The sequence below is a fragment of the Sinocyclocheilus anshuiensis genome, unplaced genomic scaffold (genome assembly GCF_001515605.1).
Source record: "Sinocyclocheilus anshuiensis isolate Anshui unplaced genomic scaffold, SAMN03320099.WGS_v1.1 scaffold13, whole genome shotgun sequence".
In the NCBI taxonomy this organism is placed as follows: Eukaryota; Metazoa; Chordata; class Actinopteri; order Cypriniformes; family Cyprinidae; genus Sinocyclocheilus; species Sinocyclocheilus anshuiensis.
Window position 1 is genome coordinate 1,075,452 of NW_015538026.1, and position 11,638 is coordinate 1,087,089.

At 37.4% G+C, this 11,638-nt stretch overlaps 2 protein-coding genes across 2 annotated transcripts; one reads left to right on the forward strand and one right to left on the reverse strand.

Moving 5' to 3' along the window:
• Positions 1 to 359: 359 nt before the first annotated feature.
• LOC107679218 (ATP synthase F(0) complex subunit B1, mitochondrial-like) lies at positions 360 to 3,920 on the reverse strand. The gene is made up of 7 exons (XM_016474736.1): positions 3,806 to 3,920; positions 2,913 to 2,949; positions 2,639 to 2,784; positions 2,059 to 2,222; positions 1,771 to 1,896; positions 1,403 to 1,582; positions 360 to 572 (listed from the first exon to the last, which is right to left on the reverse strand). The coding sequence occupies exons 1-7, from the start codon at positions 3,831 to 3,833 to the stop codon at positions 495 to 497; spliced, it is 759 nt and encodes a 252-aa protein (XP_016330222.1). The 5' UTR covers positions 3,834 to 3,920; the 3' UTR covers positions 360 to 494.
• A 697-nt stretch (positions 3,921 to 4,617) lies between these two features.
• Positions 4,618 to 11,591, forward strand: LOC107679230 (TRAF3-interacting JNK-activating modulator-like). Its single transcript, XM_016474745.1, has 15 exons — positions 4,618 to 4,735; positions 5,154 to 5,231; positions 5,496 to 5,964; positions 6,576 to 6,684; positions 6,936 to 7,005; positions 7,107 to 7,134; positions 7,251 to 7,280; positions 7,375 to 7,470; positions 8,358 to 8,429; positions 8,690 to 8,830; positions 9,002 to 9,139; positions 9,335 to 9,470; positions 9,632 to 9,771; positions 10,853 to 10,969; positions 11,203 to 11,591. Exons 3-15 carry the CDS (start codon positions 5,596 to 5,598, stop codon positions 11,401 to 11,403), a joined length of 1,647 nt encoding a protein of 548 aa, XP_016330231.1. The 5' UTR covers positions 4,618 to 4,735; positions 5,154 to 5,231; positions 5,496 to 5,595; the 3' UTR covers positions 11,404 to 11,591.
• Positions 11,592 to 11,638: the final 47 nt, after the last annotated feature.

The window sequence follows — 11,638 nt, forward strand, 5'->3', positions numbered from 1 at the left end:
ACAAGTGACGCACAGTGACCCCAGGATGAATCTGTACACCTACATCACACTAAACGCATGTTGCTGTATTTCCATAACAAAATATTAAGCCAAGGGGCATATTTTAAAAGAAAGATGAGAATATGTTTCAACCATTTTAAATGATGTTCAAAATAAAAATAAGTATTTCGACCACAGTTACTAAGATGAATCATTTGTTTGCAGATGCATTGTGAAAAGTATGGCTTATCTGTTCAGTTTAAATTATCTTACTAATGTCACCTCACAGCTCAACAAAACATTTAAACTATTAATGTCAGGACTGCAAGACAGAGAACTGGAGTTCTTCAAATCCTCACACAAAAAGGACAGAAAAGGCATAAAGTGAATAACCAAATCTTTTATTTAATACGGGTATGTACACTTTTGACGACACTGCCAGACTGTCATGTTCATGAGGAAAGGGTTCATTTAGAATGAAAACAAGAGGCTTTAGTGTGGACATTGATAGAGACCTATACTGTAGCCCGAGCCTGAGTGGTCTTGGCCAGGACCTTCAGATCTGCAATGCACTTGGCGATGCTTTCCTTCTCCTGAAAGACACAAACAAAAATTGAGATTGTAAAACGGTAATAACAGTATCAGAACAATTATTTTGTAGTACAGGTGCATAAATGGGTAAAGTTGGTCTAAATTAGGATAACCCTGTTTTACAGTGCCATTGTTATGCATGTTAGTTACTACAGTAATAACAGCAAATTATGCATAATTACAATCAACTAACCCTAAACCAAACTCTGTAGTATATTTATCATTATTCTGTTACTGCATAATTACACAGCTACTGATACTTTAAAATAAAGTGCAACCTAAATTAGCTAAAGAACAACATGTTTAGACCTTGAAAAGACACCATTCCATCAAAATCTTCTGCCCACATATCATCTTAGCAATTACACCATTACTATAACTGCTGAAGAAGTGTTGAATACTAAGTCTCCATCTAGAGGCCAAGCTAAAAATGACTAATGTATATAGATTCTGGACTAAAGCAACATTTATATTTGGACGCATCTGTGGCTGACCAGTGGTCAGTTGCATAAACTTAGTCTCTATGTTAAGACTGTCTTAAGAACTAGTCTGACCAACAAGCAGTTACCAATAGATAAACTTGTAAGACTAGTCGAAGCATTTTATGCAACTGGCCACAGACAATTTTCTCTGTAATATTACGGTTTACACTACATGAAAATAGTAATAATTAGAGAAACTCAAATAAAAGGTCTGTAATTACCATACTTGCGAATATTATGTAGCATAAGCTTCTTCTCTGGAAAAACAACACTATCCACCTTGAGCAAATGCTTCCTGTGTATAATATGAATACAGTGAAGTGTCAATGGAGTGACCATATTCCCTGTACCTGCTGTGGGGTGATGCTCTTGATGACGCTCTGTTCAACCCAGTTCACCATGTGCTCTTGCTCCATGCGGCGGTGCAGGTTCTGAAGCTCCACCTGGTAGTCCAGCCTCTTCTTCACCTCATTGGTCACCATGTGCAGCCGCTCCCTGTAATTGGTCTCCAGCAGCATAGCCACATTGTTCTGATGGAAGATGGGAAGAAAGGCGTCACAAAACTAGACTTAGTGCCATTCTAAAAGTTATCTGTAAATAATTCCAAATTTAAATGTAAACACAAGTGTGGATTTGTGATATTTATCGATAGTAAATGAAGGCAGATGATCGGTCACTGGAAAAATATCACAGTCTTTGGCTATTCTGTCCTCCTCACCCTCTTAGCATCAAAGAGCATGCATCTTCCTTCTACTCTCCACTGCTCCTTCTTCTCATCCTCAATGCCTTGAGCTAGGCTAGCCATGGCCTGATCCTTCACTTCCTGAGCCTCTGCCACTTTATCCTGCAGAGGAAGAGAGAGAACCAAATATTAGTCAAACAAATCCCTTAGTTACAGTCATTTGGGGTAATTGTTCACAACATCAAATTTATCAGCAGATACTATTCCACTCTCGATACAACTTCACATGTGACATCTCTGTTGAATACAAAACACTTTCTGCACCTCATTGATTTTATCAGCGAAGGTGGCCACACTGGGCCCAAACTTCTTGACACCGTAAATGATGACCGCACCGATTGACGCAGCAGCAAACGTCTCGTGATTGATTACGTAGATTTCCTTAGACAGCATGTACAGGAGCAGACCAGTGCCCAGCATATAAGGCCCTGCAAACAGAAGAGAACACCACTGACACAAACAAACCTGTGCATCAATGTACTGGCTCTCGCTCGCTGTTATAAGAAAATAATTTTTACACAGCTCTTTTGGATGAAGAAATTATTAGTGAATAACAATGTTATTATCAATCTGCTAATCACATAAAGCTATCGTGAGGTAGGACTGCACTACTTATCTAACTAAGACGGAATTGTGATATGCAGTTAGCAAAACAACAAGTGAATTTGTTCATTCTGAGACATGATAGACCTAATCTCTGTGAACTGTTGTTGCATGGTAAACATCTGCATAAATATTTTTCAATAATTTCTATTTTAGAGTGAACTTTTCATTTAAAAGATTAACAGGAACCTGGATAACTGGGAAACACTAGGAAAGGAGGCAATAAAGATGACAAACTCACCTGTCACACCGGTCTTGGGATACAGCAGTGTGAAAAGCTCCTCTGGGAAGATGCCATGTCGGACCTTTCCTCCCTTCTCGGGCAGAGGGGGAACAGGTGCACGACTCTGGGAGGACTGATGAAAGGAACGAGAGGCCTGAACTAGGCTAAGGAGTAAAAGAGGCACAGAGTTAGAGATTTATGGATGTCATTGATTGTTATTTGTTTTCCAGTTCTCTTCAACCCCAGACTGACATACACAGCACTGACCACAAGAATGAAAGATTTTACATACCAAGCACCAAAGGACCCGCTGTTTTTTAGGGTATGACCTACAAGAAACAGAAAATAGAGCAGATAGAAAAGGACTGAAAATCTCAATGTCAATCGTTTAAAGACTGACACCTTTCATTACTGCTTGTAACTCTGTTTTATTAAGTGCAACTGTGATTTCATCAAAAGAATCAATGATTCGTTTAAACTAGGGCTGCACGATTAATCGCATGCGATATTTAACGCGAACAAATTAAATGAACGAATCTTTTGCAGCTGTCACGTCTAAAAGCTGCTCTGTACATGACATTAGTTCAACAGAATTAACATCCTATTAAAAAAACTCACATTGTTTGTATTTATGTATTTATTTTTTATATGATTTTGGTTCATTGTGCAAATATAATAAAAAAGCACGTCATTGCATACATAACACAAGTTAGTCTATGGTTACAAGCTGTCAATAATCAGGTTAGGAAATAAAGCGAATTAAAAACAATTTGATAATTTGCACTCCTGAATGCACATTCAGTAAATGTTATTTTATATGAAAATGTAAATGAATACGCACCTAATATAAATGGTAAAGTTTGAATGTGGCATTAGCTCTCAGCTAACAGCTAAACAACTCAAAACAAGGACATATTGAAAGCACAACAACTCCACGATTATTCTCACAGAGCAACGGCTGTATGAGCATAAACCTGTACTTCATTTAATTTAATACGCAATTAGAATTATAACATACATTCATTAGAGCAGATAAACACGTTTCTCTGCAGGTTCCTGTGCGGTCATTCACACCGTGCGGCCTAATTTTACCCTTCAACTGCACATTCCCTCATAAAACCGTCTATTTAATCCACACGATCAACGCGTAGAGTTAGGGTGGCTTTCATTGGATAAATCACCCACCTGAAACGAGCACCAGTCTCGATAACATGTTTTAACGGGTGAATGTCAGGATCCCTGGCCGAAATGTCTCTGTACCCTTCTAGACCAAGGATGAGGAAATCTCGCCTCAAATATCGCGAGATGTTCCAAAAACCAGCGATCTGTCACATCCGGGAAACTCTGCTGCACTATGAACGGGAGCCAGCAGGTGGCGCCAGTTCATCATAAAAACAATAAAGGAAACGTTGACACTTGCAAGTTGTTGCTAACATAAATATTTGAACGTACTAATGATGATAATTGATATCAATAAGCATTTAAATAAGTCTTAATATAGACAAACACTGTTCATTTTGATTCTTGTTTAGATGCAATGGGAGTTTGCCTAATATTAAAATGTACAGTAGGCTCTATACACTGAACATAAGCCGATTTACAGCCTAACAATCTTCTATTTTAAACTTTACTTGTTGTAACGTCTGTTTCTACATCCACTTCAAACTTCAATTTGCTGTTTATTTTATTTCTTTCTTCAGCTCAAATTAATTTGTTTTCAAATAAACATTAACATGAGTCCACCTTGCATTTCTGCTTGCATTTTAAAATCTTGCTTTGATATAGCAGGGAATATTGATTCTACATTGTCTTTCTCTTTCTCTCCAGTCCCTCCCCATCCACTATTGCTACACTTAAACAACCAATATAACCACCCCTCCAGTCCTAATCTTAGGGCCCATCCGTGTGTGGCACCAGTTTCAATACGCATGGCTGCTGAGATAAAGGAACTCATACAAGTTGTGAGGTTCATCTTACTTCCTGTTAAGCAAGCAAGGCAAACGAAATAGACCGCCCTTTGTTGAATGAACTAGTTTTCAAGCGCCATGTAAGCTTCAAAGTGTTCAGACTCGGGTCTCACAATTATTTTGACCCCAGGGACTCATCTCAGAACAGGTACTTTCATTAAAGGCTGTAAAGAGACAAATATGCTAAAACTCATTCTAGTTGATCTGCATTTGGCTTGTATGATGGTGTAACTGTTTGAATGTAGGCTTGTTATTCAGCTGCAACTTGATATTTGGTTCTAACATCTTGACATTTTAAGTAATGTGTTTAAAGTATTATTTATTTATGTATTAAAATTATTATGTATGCATTAAAGTTTTATTTATTTATTTTTAATTGGAAAAGCTTGTAAAGTAATGTAAATGTTCAGGCAATGTAGTGCCTAAAATTGTTGCAAATCAATATATGGGAGCATTGCATACTGTGTCTTGTTCATACTTGTTCAGTCATTATTAAGATATCTGCACATATATGAACACCGTTTGAATTTGAAAGAATCATTGATGGTTTCATCTTTTTGTTTCAGCTGCATGTAGCTCGGTTCATGCCTGTTTTGAAACAATATGACAACAGAAGTGAATGACTGGACACACTTCATCTTACAGTATGTTTAATTAGCATTTACTATTTTATATGTAGCCACTATAAACATGATTTTATTGTAGCTCTGAAAAGAATGAGAACACACAACAAGTGTGACCCACAACAGCATAACTGTTGCTTTTTTAGTTTTTGCTCGTTTTATTACACCAGTTGCTGTTGATTATCCTCATTTTGTGTCATTTGCTTATTTTGGATGGTCTATTTTTGAGATCTAATGATATAGTGCCATTAAAGGATGGATATACAGTATGTTTTTCAATTACAGGAAATTGCCACTTCAAGAACCACACATTTACATTGTGAGGTGACATTCCAGTGCCTTGAAACATCCCACAAAGTTTTCATCTCATTCAGAGTGGGACAGAATGGAGGGTGCTCACGACAAAAGAAGGTCACCGGCCGCAAATTACGAGTATAAAGTGGAGCAGCGTGCCATGAAGCACAGAGAAATCAGCCATCGGAATAATACGACATCATGTCGCAGTCCCACAAGAGATCTGGACACAAAGTGGATTAAAACTGAAATGCATCGCAAAAGACAGTTTGAGTTCTTCAAAAGAAGACCAGTGGACCATAGCACATACGCACTGTTATCTGCAGTGCCAAGGCACAGATACTCAAGGGAAACCCTGCATGCACCAGAGTATATGACGCAAACCTTAACGTCAATCAGACGGCCCTTGATAAGTCGAAATGTAAAGCTCCAGAGAGATGGCATTAACTTTACAAAGCAGGTAGAGAGATTATTAACCAGGTCTTTGTCTTGTGACTGATGAATCACCAATTTTATGGTTTATATTTCTTACATTTTTTAAATCAATTTCTTAAATTCAAGAAAATGTTTTATATTTTTTAATGACATCCTCTATAACAGGGGTCACCAAAGTCAGTCCTGGAGGGCCGTTGTCCTGCCGAGTTTAGCTCCAACTTGGCTCAATACACTTGCCTGGAGGTTTCAAGTATACCTAGTAAGACCTTGATTATCTGGTTCAGGTGCGTTTGATTAGGGTTGGAGCTAAACTCTGCAGGACACCAGCCCTCCAGGACCAAGTTTAGTGACCCCTGCTCTATAATAACACTGATCATCTATAACAGGGGTGGCGAACTCCGGTCCTGGAGAGCCGCAGCCTTGCAGAGTACAGCTCCAACCCTAATTAAAACCTACCTGCCTGTAGCTTTCTAGTAACCCTTCAGACCTTGATTAGCTTGTTCAGGTGTGTTTGATTAGGGTTGGAGCTAAACTCTGCAGGACACCGGCCCTCCAGGACCAAGTTTAGTGACCCCTGCTCTATAATAACACTGATCATCTATAATAACACTGAAATCAAATGTCCAAATTCTAAAGACAGTCTCCACGCTTCCAATGAATGATGAGCATGACCTGAAATCAGATGAATGGGATGTACCAGTACTCAATTCTGTTCGGCTTCATGGGAAAATTAACAAGGAGCGAGGTTAGTGGATTTTCTGATGAATAATCATAAGTCCAACTAGGTCATGTCTAACATTGCTTTAAATTGAGACATGAATACTTAAAATCAGATAAGTAATAGTGAGATTAAAATGTCAAAACATACTAGTGTTATGCACTGCAATTTTTCAAAGTGTTTTGTTATATGTGGCAGGATGTGACAAAATGAAAAATGAAAAATATTGTTATATTAGTAATATTACAAATATTATTTTGTGTTTATAATTCATACAGTTCTGCTGAAAGACATCACTCAGCACTCAAACACCCAGAAGACATTGCAAACAGCCAGCATTCAGACTGAGTGAGTCACATTACATTTACTGTATATTTTAAAAGTAAACTTAATCATAATGCACCTGTTTTATAAATATTAATGCAGCATTATGAACTCTCTTCCTTCAGGTCTGGATTTGTTACCGTCAAAGAAGCAGTAAGGAATCTGATGCTTGTTTAAAAACAATTTCCTATTCGCAAATAGTTAAATATGTTAATGTTGTTTCATTTATTAATAAAATAATTCTTTTTTTTTTCTCCTCTTGTTTTTAGGATGTACACCAGTTGGCTGACTATTTAGAAGTATGACAACCCATAACGTTCATATTTAAAAACACCAGCTCTTCCTGACTGACTTTTTGTTACTGATATTATGAAATGTGACATCTCTATGCAGGAGGCCTTACAAAGAGAAGAGGCTCTTAAAAAGAAGCTCTCCAACCTCCAGAAAAGCGCCGCCACATTACTGCACTCTACAGAGCTCCTGTGGAAGGTACATTAGTAAACTACTTCCTGCTGAAGCCCTGCAGCATCATTCTGAGGCACACATGCACCTGTACATTATGAAATCTAATCAAACACACTGACCACGTGAACTCCTTTAAACAGACTGTCAGATGTTCTTGCTTCCTTTGAAGCACAAGATGATCTTTGGATCATTCTGAAATCTTTTGAAGAACATGTTTATCAGGTTTTGTGGAGTTCATGCAGCTCAAGAGCTGTGGTTATTAAAGCAAAATGAGACAAATCAAATACAAAGACATTTTTAAATTCATGGTCATTACTCATACATTAGCTATGTTGTCACTCTGCTTAATACTGGCTTCATCATATTTTTTTTAGTATTATTTGTATAACGCTTTTCACGATACAAATCGTTGCAAAGCAACTTTACAGAAAATTACGTTTCTACAATATTTAGATGAATTTCCTGGTTTGGTCAAAGCAGTAATACAGAGAGAGGCTGTGGGGATGGTCTTGTGGTCGACAGCATCCGCCTCCTTATGGCTCGTTCAGAAAAAAAAACAAAAAAACAAGAAAGGTTCTTTTTCTAGCTCACACACACAAAATGGAGAGCAGTGTAGGCATCAGAGAGGTGTTTGTTTGCGCTTTTGCGATGCTTCAAACTCACCCCTCGTTCAAACTTTTCCATTTTTCCATTTTGAGCTCATGACATCTTCTATATTTTTCTCAAGGGCCAATATACTGTAGCAATAAATCTAGAATTATCAATAATAAAGGTTGTTTGCTCTTAACAAAATGCTAAGGAGGCAGTTATAAGACAGGATGCAGTGTATGTACAGAAACTGAAAACTCTTGCTTCAGTGGTTCTCTCTCACTGACACACACACAAAGACACATTTCCTTTTCCTCCCACAGACACGCTGTGATGAGGACTTGCTGAAGAGTAAGATCAAAGCCCTGGAGGCTCAGCTGCAGGTTTGCATCAAGGTAAGACTTGCAACGCTGCATCTTTGCAACAGCTCCAACCCAGACTGTGAGAAGTTACAATGCATTAAATTCAGCTGACTTATAAACTTAGTTACTTCAAATATTTTTGAATAATTAAATATTTAAAGTGGTTTATTGTTCACTTTTTAAGTTGCAAAATAGTATATTGATTCAACTTGGCCCTTGATAAGTACAGGTCAGAGAGTTTGAGACGCTTTTTTTGAAATAGAAAGGTAAAAGTTGCAATTTGTCTTTTTCAGAAGGTTCCTCAGGATGGAGTGAAAAAAGTGGTGCTAAAGATGGAAAAACAGAGGGAGGAGTATGAACAGAAGGCTCTGAAGGCTATTCAGAGGGCAGAGAATGAGAAGGCAGAAGCTCAGAGTAAGATGGAGTACCTCCAGGTAAGACCCCAAATGCAGAGGTCAGTCTTAATAACAAATCTAAAATGTAACACAAAATCACCAATATTACCTCCATATGTATACTTGCGAATCAGACTGAGTTCTTGCTTTTAGAACTCCTAGCTATGTTCCAAGAATCCAGTTTTCATTCCCACTCTTCTCTTCCACCAGGGGGCTCTGCAGACAGCGCAAGCAGAGTCTGAGCGGTGGCAGAGGCTGTGTGAGGAGCTGAAAGTGGGTTCGAGTCAGATGAAGAAGAGGCAGGATGAGTGCACCGATCAGATGTTACAGCTGCAGGGTCACTTGGAGGTACACCAAAGCCACTATAACAGAAACCATCATGAAAGAATCAAAGGACTTGAGTGACACATCACAGATTTTTGCAAAAGCTGACAAACCACAGGACCCTACTTTCTGTACACCCTATCATAACTGCACTGAAATTTATGGAAAAAACAAACAAACAAGGATGTATGTTGTGTAACTGTGTATGTGTTTGTGCAGCGTTCTGTGGAACAGGAGAAGATGCTGAGGAAGCAGAGTGAATCTCTGCAGCAGGAGAGAGCAGAGCTTCATTCCTGCATCTCAGAGCTGGAGGAGGAGAACCTCAACCTGAGAGAACATCTACAGGATCTCACAGGTGCTGGAAAACTGACTTTCACGTCACATTCATTCAGAATGTATGGAAAATACTAATACTGTCTATTCTAAGGAGTTAACAAGCTGTATTTCTTTCAAATCTCATATTTCTTGTAGTTATCTCTTGCTTCATCTGTGTCTCTTTCTTTCACACGCTCGCAGGACACAACTATGATTGGTGGAACAGTAACACAGAAATACATGAAGATGCTTCAGCACTGGACCAGCTCCTAATGACAGATAACAGCATAGCCAGACAACTGAGCGAGACTGAACATAGACTCAGAATGAAAGAAAAAAAGGTAAAGAGCTGCCAGAGAGATCGCTGAAATTAAATTAAGGCAAGACACTACAGACAAAACCACTGGGTTTTTTTATGCACTGGTCAATTTTGGGATTTTGGGCTATTTTGCTTCCATTTCACACTAGTAGAACATAATACACATATAAGTCATATATGTTTATTTTATTACCTTTGAACTATTTTCATCTTTCAGTATTACAATACATATCTTTATAGGCGTTTTTGCATAAAGCGAACTTTCCACTTTTGTTCTTATCTATATTCTGAAGGTTTTTATAGAGGGTTTGTTCATATATCCTTTGCCTGATTTAGGCTATATAATATTTCATTCCTAGAAATATGAGTTAAAAATACTTTTTCTTGCTGTTGAAAGTATTTTCTGATTTAATGGAAGGAATGATAAAAGGAGATATCCAACATTTCCTTTGTAAAACAAACAAACAAACAAAAAAACTCTAATATATCAACAAAATGAAAACATTTTGAACCTAGATTTTTCCAGTGTTCAGATTTTTGTTTTGGAAATGTATGATAATAGATATTAAATTGTTTTAATTTGCATTTAAACAATATTTCAGAAAACTTTTAATACAAAACAGTTACCTTAATGTACTGTAATGACTGTAATGAACAAAGGGAAGTATGGTGATATCTTGTATTTATTTATTTATTTCCTCTTTTTTACCTATTCACCATTGGTGTCTTGCCTTAAATGTAATAAATTACTAATAATTATTAAATATGTATTATGTAAAATCTTTCCTAATTAATTTTTGTTCTTAATAAACTACAATTTAACTACTATGCAAGACAAGGATCTTTATAATATATTTAATATATGAAAATGTAAATCTTATAAGCTGTAGTTTAGCAGTGAAATTCTAACAGTGCACTGAGGTGATCATACTTGGATTGTCATTATTTGGGGGGGCAATAAAATAAAAAATAAAAAATTAAAACAACAGAACAATTATTCAGTTGTAAATAGTATTTCCTTTCTTTGAGAAAACCTTTTCTATACATGAACATAAGACATAGTTTAACATAGTGTTGTCTTGGTTACCCGGTTGCTATGGCAGTGCATGGAGCTGCAGGCCGATCTTGAGGCCCTGGAGCAAGAGTGTTACAGCTATCAGTCCCGACTGACCCAATGCAGAGAAGAACTGAACATACTGACGGCACGCCAGAACAGCAGGGTGAGATTCTACCAAAATAACAGCCATGTGTGACTATAGGTCTAGTTTTAGCCTGGTTTTCTTATCATTTGGAATTTGTATGCACTCGGATGAATATATTTTTGAATACCACGAATTCTGACAGATTTCAAAATGAAGTTAATTAGGTTAAGATCAAGATTCTCCACACTTAAATTTGGTTTCTTTGCACATTTACACAATAAATCATTTTCCACCTTTATCTCCCTGAACAGAGTCGATGTTGTGGGTCCTGGCTCTGTAAATTTCTGTTCTTACTGCTTCTGATGGTTGTGTTGGTGGCAGCCCTGTGGTTTTATCATCCACCTGCCAGAGAGCAGCTCCGCCAGTTTTACTCTGTCCTGGAACAGCGTATGGAGGACTACCTCATCCAGAAAGCTTCAGCACAGCATGGAGCCTGCTTTAGACCTGTGTGATGAGAGCAAAGAGCAAAGCCAAGAGTCTTCTAGAGATTTTCTTTGTTTATATTTATTTTTTATTTCACATTTCTAATTGATTTTGTACAAGAATGTTTTTTTAATGTTAGCCACATATAATGTCTCTATTGTTTTTTTTTAATGGTTCTTTGTATTAGTATCTAAAACAGACCAAACTGCCTTTGTAAATACTAGTGTCATGTTACAAAATGTTATAATGAATTTTTTGTTTTAA